The sequence below is a fragment of the Cicer arietinum genome, chromosome 6, assembly GCF_000331145.2.
Source record: "Cicer arietinum cultivar CDC Frontier isolate Library 1 chromosome 6, Cicar.CDCFrontier_v2.0, whole genome shotgun sequence".
NCBI classification, from domain to species: domain Eukaryota; kingdom Viridiplantae; phylum Streptophyta; class Magnoliopsida; order Fabales; family Fabaceae; genus Cicer; species Cicer arietinum.
In genome coordinates this window covers 50,451,100-50,458,596 of record NC_021165.2, presented here as the reverse complement: position 1 = coordinate 50,458,596, position 7,497 = coordinate 50,451,100, and the positions used below count along the sequence as shown (strand labels likewise).

The following is a 7,497-nucleotide window of genomic DNA, read 5'->3' as shown; positions in this document are numbered from 1 at the left end:
CTCATGACTGTGACATCAATGACACCCACAAGTTGTTTTGGTGAATCTTGTTCATTCTTTTCTAGCTCAGCCACCAAACAAGCATACCTAAATAACATTATACGTTACTACTTCGTCATTATTTTTGTAAGAGATATTTAAGTTATAATTGAGTCATATGTATTTAATTCATATTATTTTATTGATTAAATTATAAAAAGAAATAAAAAGAAACTGAAAGAATAATAGTTTTAAAGTTTTTCATGCTTCATGATCATCGTGAGTTTTTCCTTTAAAAAGATAATTTTTTAAGTTCACAAATTTAATATTGATGAATGACAATCAACATAAGCTTGTTTAGGAATAACAAATGTACCTATCGGGAGGTGAGTTTTTAAGCTTGTATAGGAGCCCCGAAAGTACTTCAGCCTATTTGGGTCAAGACAGGATAAAACATTAAATAACCACCTATATGCAAATAAATTAATAATGTGGTGGGTCTTTGATGGTCAAAATTTATAATTTAAAAATTTGACATAAAAGTTTACTAAAAAAATTGATATAAAGATTAATATGATATACCGTAGTGATTATTAATTTAGTTCTTGAATTTGGAGGGTCAAGACAATTTGATTTTTGAAATATAAAATTTCTAAAGGGATTTTGAAGATGTAAAATTGGCCACTACATTAGTTCATTTGGAAAGTTTTTTTCTTAAAAGCTAAATTGACCTAGAGTTAAATTAACCGAGTTAAAAGAATTAACGTCATCCATGATTTTCAATTTTAAAAATTATTTAAAGTATTTCTATACTTTATGATCAAATTTAGCCCTCTTCAAGTTTATTGGGATGAAAACCATGTAATCCCCTAATTTCACTTTAGATCAAACAATTTCTACACACAAGTTCCATCTCATTTCTAAATCTTGTTACCATGTAAGCAAAATTTTAAGAAATAAAAAAAGAAAATTCCATATACAAAATATATAAAAATGAAGAGAAAATGTAGGCATTGATAAAAGGAAAAAAGTCCCATAACTTCATTTGGCATGGATTCGAATCTACAATTTTTTTAAAAAAAAAAAAAAACAAAAAGGAAAGAAGCAAAACCTTAAAGAATTGGAAGAACAAGTCATTGAAAAGAGCCACAGGAACATGAAAAGCTTCAGCTTGAACTTGAACTGCCAATCTTATTTCATCAGCATTCTCAATTAATCTCCTTATTCTCCAACCATATTCACACACCAAAGACTCAAAATTTTGCTTCATATTTTCACCATCATTCTCAATCTCGAACCTAACTTTCTGATCACCAAAATATAATTGTTGTGAACTACTTGTGTTACTGCTGCAGCATTGTGAACCACTCCAAGCTTCTCTTCTAACTTGGTAGCATGCATTTTTTGGTCTTGTTCTAACACTATACCCCAAATTTGAACATATAATTAGTTTATAACAAGTATTGCTGTTGCTTGTTATTAAATTAGCCATTTATAAACCAAATTAAAAAATGGCAAAGTTAGGCTGCATAGCCTAGTTTGGTCATGCTCATACTCAGTTTCTACTTAGATATATTTTTTTATTATCTGAAAATCCATTACAGGATTTAAAGTGGGACCATTATATTTGTGTGGCCTCTCTTTTAGTTGGTTACCAATTATATTTATCTTTTTAGAATCCACGTGTAGTCATGTCAACCAAAAAATTTTTATTTTCGATTGGTTATTACTTTCAAGGAAGTTACAACCGGATTGAATCGATTGGACCAGAAACTAGACCTGTCTTCCGTTCAATTCATAACAATTATTAGAGGTCAATACCATTTTTTTTTCTTTCAAAAAACTTCCATAAGCCGCATTGTTTGAGCTGAATGGAAAGCTTTGGAAGATAGGACTGGCATGTTCCTAGCTAATTGTGAATTTTTTTTCTAATATATCCTTTTTTTTTTTATATACTAAAATACTATACTTTCAATTTTATATATTAGATTATCTTATTTTTTGGACTCAATAGGAAGTCATTGACTTAGGGTGTGACAAAAAGAAGATTCTGGACCTACTTAGAGGTCGTTGGCCCAGGATGGCCTCCTATTAGAGTTGATTTTTATGTATTATACGAATCAAATATATTAATAAATAATAATAATAATAATAATAAATACATTAATAAATAAAAATAATAATAAATAATTATAATTATAATTATATTCTTATTATTATTATGATTAAAAATGATTATAATTAAAAAGTAGGGCAATTTATGATTAATCAATTTGCTAAAATTAATTTGATACTTACCAAATTTGCTAGTTACTAAATGAGATAATTTGCGATTAATTTTTATTGCTAATTTAGTAAGTAGCAAATTTGCGATTAATTTTTATTGTTCAATTTGGTAAGTAGCAAATTTAGTAACTATCAAATTAATTTTAGCAAATTCATAATCATAAATTGCCCTACTTTTTAATTATAATCATTTTTAATCATAATAATAATAACAATATAATTATTATTATTATTTATTAATTTTATTTATTAATGTATTTATTATTATTATTATTATTATTATTATTATTATTATTATTTTTATTTATTAATTTAATTATTTATTAATATATTTAATTCATATAATAATACATAAAACGACAACAACAAAAAATCAACCATAGTAGGAGGTCACATCCTAGGCCAGCGACCTCCAAGTAGGTTCAATTCAAAATCTTCTTCAGCTCGTTCAGAATTTTCTTCAGCTCGTTGCGACCTCCTATTGGGCCTAAAAAGTAGGGCAATCTGGTATATAAAACTAGAGCCGTCAATTTGACAAGTCCCTTAATTATTGGCCCGAGGCCATATGTTGGAGGAGCAAAATATTTATAATTTAAAAGGTCCCATAAACAAAGCCCCCCACACAAAGTCCCTAAAAATTTATGGGCTTAGTGGGCCTATAGGCCCACTTTTTCAAAAAAAAAATTATTTTTTTTTCGAGAAATAAAGTTTTTCGATTTTTTCACCAATAACAAATTTTTGATTTTTTTTTTCAATAAAAAAATTTCCGGTTTACAATTTTTTTATCTTCGATTTTTTTTTATTTTTCTCACAATTTTTTTTGAGAAAAAAATATTTTTTAATTCTTTTCTATATTTTTTTGAATAAAATAAATTTTGAAATTTTTTCAAAAAAAAAAGTCTCAAAATTAACAAAATATTGGTGGTCTATAAGCCCCTTAAACCCTATGAAATAATGGGTCGGAACTTTAAAAATATTATTTTGATAGGAACCTAATATTAAAAATTTAATAAATTAAAAAATTAAAGAGCCTTAGAGTTGGGAGCATTTTTTACAACTCTATATAAAACTAAGAGCAGGGTTAATTGTTATCCGATTATTATATAAAGTTTTGCTGCTTAAAATATAAAAATAAAAACTAAACCATCCCACAAGTGTCTTGAATGTTAAGATTGTAATGACAAACACTGCAAGGGATAAAATACGATCATGTTTTTGACTTTAGGGATAAAATAAGATCATAAATTCAAAATAGATAATAATTATCATCTTTAAAAATTATAAAAAAAAATATAAAATAAATAAATCAAATATAATAGATCTCTTTTTTTTTTCTCTCACTTATCTTATCTAATTTTTAATAATATTTTTCTCTGACTAGTTTTGATCACACTTTTTTCCTTTTTCACAAGTGAAATACTAAAAAGAGTTAGACAAATTAGTTTTTAATGTGCGAAGTCATGAATATTATGTTAATTTTTGTATATTATTAATTTGTATATTATATTAAAAATAAAATTTCAAATACTTTATTAATACTAATTTGATGTCGGTCTAATCTTAGTCAAACCTTTAAATCTTGAATCTTTATCTAAGAGTTCAATGTTCGGTTTAATTTTGATTACCTTATTTTCATATTCTCATCAAATATATCACACAAATTTTAAGTTTTCTATGAACTAATGTTTAAAAGGCACTCAAAACACTAATGATGACCCACAATACTATTTAAAAGTATAAATTAATAGTTCATCTGTCTTTACATTGATATAGTGACTTATTTGTGTTGGTTCGACAAGTTGGGTTTTTTTATTGAAAAATTTGAAAAGTCTCTTGAAAAAGACTTAAAGGTTCAACAAGGAAACAATGTTGGAAGTCAAGAAAAAGTCAAATATTTTAAAATTGTATGGCTATCAACAATAACGAAAGAGTCGAAAAGCAGATAACATATTGATGTAAAATGGACACTCGACAAATGCATACCGACAATGGTAAAAACAAGATGTATGTCGCCCTCAAGTAGGGACGGCAATGGGTAGGGTACTATAGTACTCGTCCCCATACCCGCGGTTTAAAAAAACACATATACTTGTGCATGTACCCTCTTTGGTATAAATGTTAATACCTATACCCTTACCCTCTGGGTACCTAAGTACCCGTACCCATACCCGTTACCTACGCTTTAACTAAAATATGTCGATAAATAAATGATATTGTTATGATTAAATTTAAAATTTATTCAAATATTTTAAATCCAATCATAAAATATTATAGGCTAAATTACATCCGCGGTCCTTTAACTTAATTTCAGATAACGTTTTAGTCCTTTATATTTTTTTTTTCTGAGTTGGTCCTTTATTTTACTTTTAAGTGATATTTTTATATTATGTTTTAAAATGTCAACAATATATTGTCTTTAATTGTCACAAATTTCTTAACAATAAGACTTCATGGAATCTAATCTTCTTATGGTCATTTGTCTTTATTCCACCTTTTATTGGTACTACTTAATTGTGATTTCGTCTTCATACTAAAAATATATATTTATGAATATTTTTCTGGAATATATTTTGCTTTAGCAAATTTAATTAGCATCTAAAGATTCCAAAGTTCAAAAAACAGGCATGTGAAAAAGCTAAGTTAAAGCATGTATAATATGGATTCTTGTTTAGGCTTTTGAAGTTGTCCATGTAGCTTCATTATAAATTCCACCCAACTTTACCTTGACCTCTCACAACAAATTAAGTCACCTAAGTATCTTTCTTCCCATGTGGTTTGTTTTAGATTTCTAAAAGGAGTTAGAATAATAGTTGATTGAGCATCCTCTTTTTAAGTATCCAATCAATGATAACAAACTCAAGTAAAACCGTTGGTAACTTAATCTTAATATTCTCACACTTCCTAGTTGCCAACAACAAATTAATGTATTAACTCACCTCACAAATGTGGGACTTTGTCAAATTTGTGAAAGTGATTCAAATTAAAATTTCTGGCTTATTTTTTTTTTAATCTTGACTATTGCAACGATTTTTCATGAAAACTTTTCTCTACTGCAGTGTTACAATTGAAAGACAATGTTTGTGTAAATTTTATTACTAAAATGTAATTTATTTCTAAATTTTTTGGTATAAGACAATATTGGAAGAGATAAACTAATGGAACTGTTTGTTTTATTATGCATCGACACGAGCTGTATTCTATAAGGGACATATATATTTGCTTTTTTGAGATGCCACATCAAAGGAAGTTCCAAAAGTATGAAGAGTAGTTATTAAATTAATAAAATTGTCTTGTACCCAAATAAATTAATAAAACTGTTTCTCTCAGTAAAATACAATACTTAGGGCCTGTTTGAAACACTTCTCATTTTTAGTTTTTAAAAATTATTTTATAAATTAGTTTTAAAAATGAATTTTTAAAAAGATTATAAAAATAAAATCCGTTTGACTATCCAATTTTCAAAAATTATTTTAGAGAAGAGAAAAAGAGAAAAGTTGTTTGGCAATCTAATTTTTTTAAAATAATTTTAAAGATCAGAATAAAAAACTAATTTGAATCTAATCTATTTTTTATATTTAACAATAAAAAGTAAAAAAAAGATATATTTTTTGAAATATAATAATTCAACTAATACACAATTGATTCATTGAGAAAAAAATGTTTAAACAGCGCAAATGCACTACAACATAAGTTTTTTTATAATTTAATTAAAATTAACTAAACTCTTTTTTTAATTTAATTTATTTTAAATTAATTGACTAATAAATTACAACTATCGTAGATTCAATATTTTTACTATTTTATCAAAAATCGTATACTTGCTAATTATAATATTAAATATTTGAAAAAATTTCAAACAAAATTGTTTTAATAATTAAAAAGCAAATGAGATTTTAAAAGGAAAAAATAAATAAATTGAACTAAATCCCATTATTATTCCAACTCTTGAGAACACTTGCATCTATTATAATTGAAGGTACACATGAAATGTGAATACAACTAAAGTAAACAAATCACCGGTTGAAAAAAAATTACAAGTAAACTTTATAATAATTACAAAGATGCCATTAATGAAAATGACATGTTTTCCGCCTCTTTTTTAGTATCGTTTGTTTGGAGTACAAAAAATGAATAGTAAAAATTGAAAAGCAAAATATATTTTAGGTGTTTTGATTTTTTCATTTTAAAAAGAGCAAAATAAAAAATAATTTCTAGAAACAGTTTTACAAAATTACGTGTTCAAACAAGTTTTTAATTTTTTTTAATTTAAAAAACTAAAAAACTGTTTTTGAGAACTAAATCAAACATGTCCAAGTCTACTCCTAAACTAGAGCTTAAAAATATCTTGCAAATCTTTAATTTTTTTTATAACTTTCATCTTTCAAGCAATTTACATTAAGTTGACATTTCAATATAATCTTTTGTTCTATTTATTCTTTTTTGCATCTTTTATTATTATCATTTTAAATTCATACACTTCATTTAACGTCAATTTAAATTATTGGTCTTTAACTCAATTGTTCTTTTTCTTTTAACAAACATTCCTTTTAAGTCAACAATCATTAATTTTTTTTACCCAATTTAATCCTTAAACGCTTTTAAAATTACCATCTTCATGTAAGATTGCTTATTTCCTTGTTTGGACTCACATAGTTGCTCTAGTTTAAAAATTTATTTGCGTTTAAGATTTTGTTGAATTTTCCTAGACCAAAAATCACCATAAATAGATTGGCACGCCCAATGACACAAGTTTAGAACAACTTATGTGTGAAATTTGTTCTTTCCACAACTTATGCCTAAAAACATACGTAACCCTAAAAAAATACTATTGTTTTAAGTACTATAAATGCTACATATGTGGTTAATGTTGTCGACCGTCCGCAAGTAACAATGCCAATCCTCGAGGCAAAAAGCATTATTGCATACCGTCGTCTCTGCTCCTCAGTCCTCACTTCGTGTCTTCGTCTCTGATTGCCACTGCTTTCCCTCCTCGGTCAGCCCTCGCGCAAGGGGCGGTCTCCACGACTTTGCCACTATTGTTGCTTGCCCAATGCCCCAAATTAGAGTATTTTGGTCACCACTGATGTGAGTCACTGATTTGGGATACTCCCTTTGAGTTTGATAACTTGTTTCAATTGATAATAAATTGAGTTTGAATTTGATTATGTTTTTGCATCATTATGAATCTTTGATTTGTGATTTTGACTCTGATTTGTTGATAATAATTTTCTT

The 7,497-nt window shown here is 26.6% G+C and overlaps 1 protein-coding gene across 1 annotated transcript in view; it reads right to left on the bottom strand.

Moving 5' to 3' along the window:
- Positions 1-1,612, bottom strand: part of LOC101510832 (GCN5-related N-acetyltransferase 10, chloroplastic) — a 2,629-nt gene extending 1,017 nt beyond the window's left edge. Inside the window, 3 exon segments of the mRNA XM_012717391.3 lie at positions 1-87; positions 356-408; positions 1,091-1,612. The exon segment at positions 1-87 is cut by the window's left edge and continues 20 nt beyond it. Of these exon segments, the coding sequence (XP_012572845.2) occupies positions 1-87; positions 356-408; positions 1,091-1,471 (521 nt within the window). The 5' untranslated portion in view covers positions 1,472-1,612.
- Between the last annotated feature and the right edge of the window lie 5,885 nt (positions 1,613-7,497).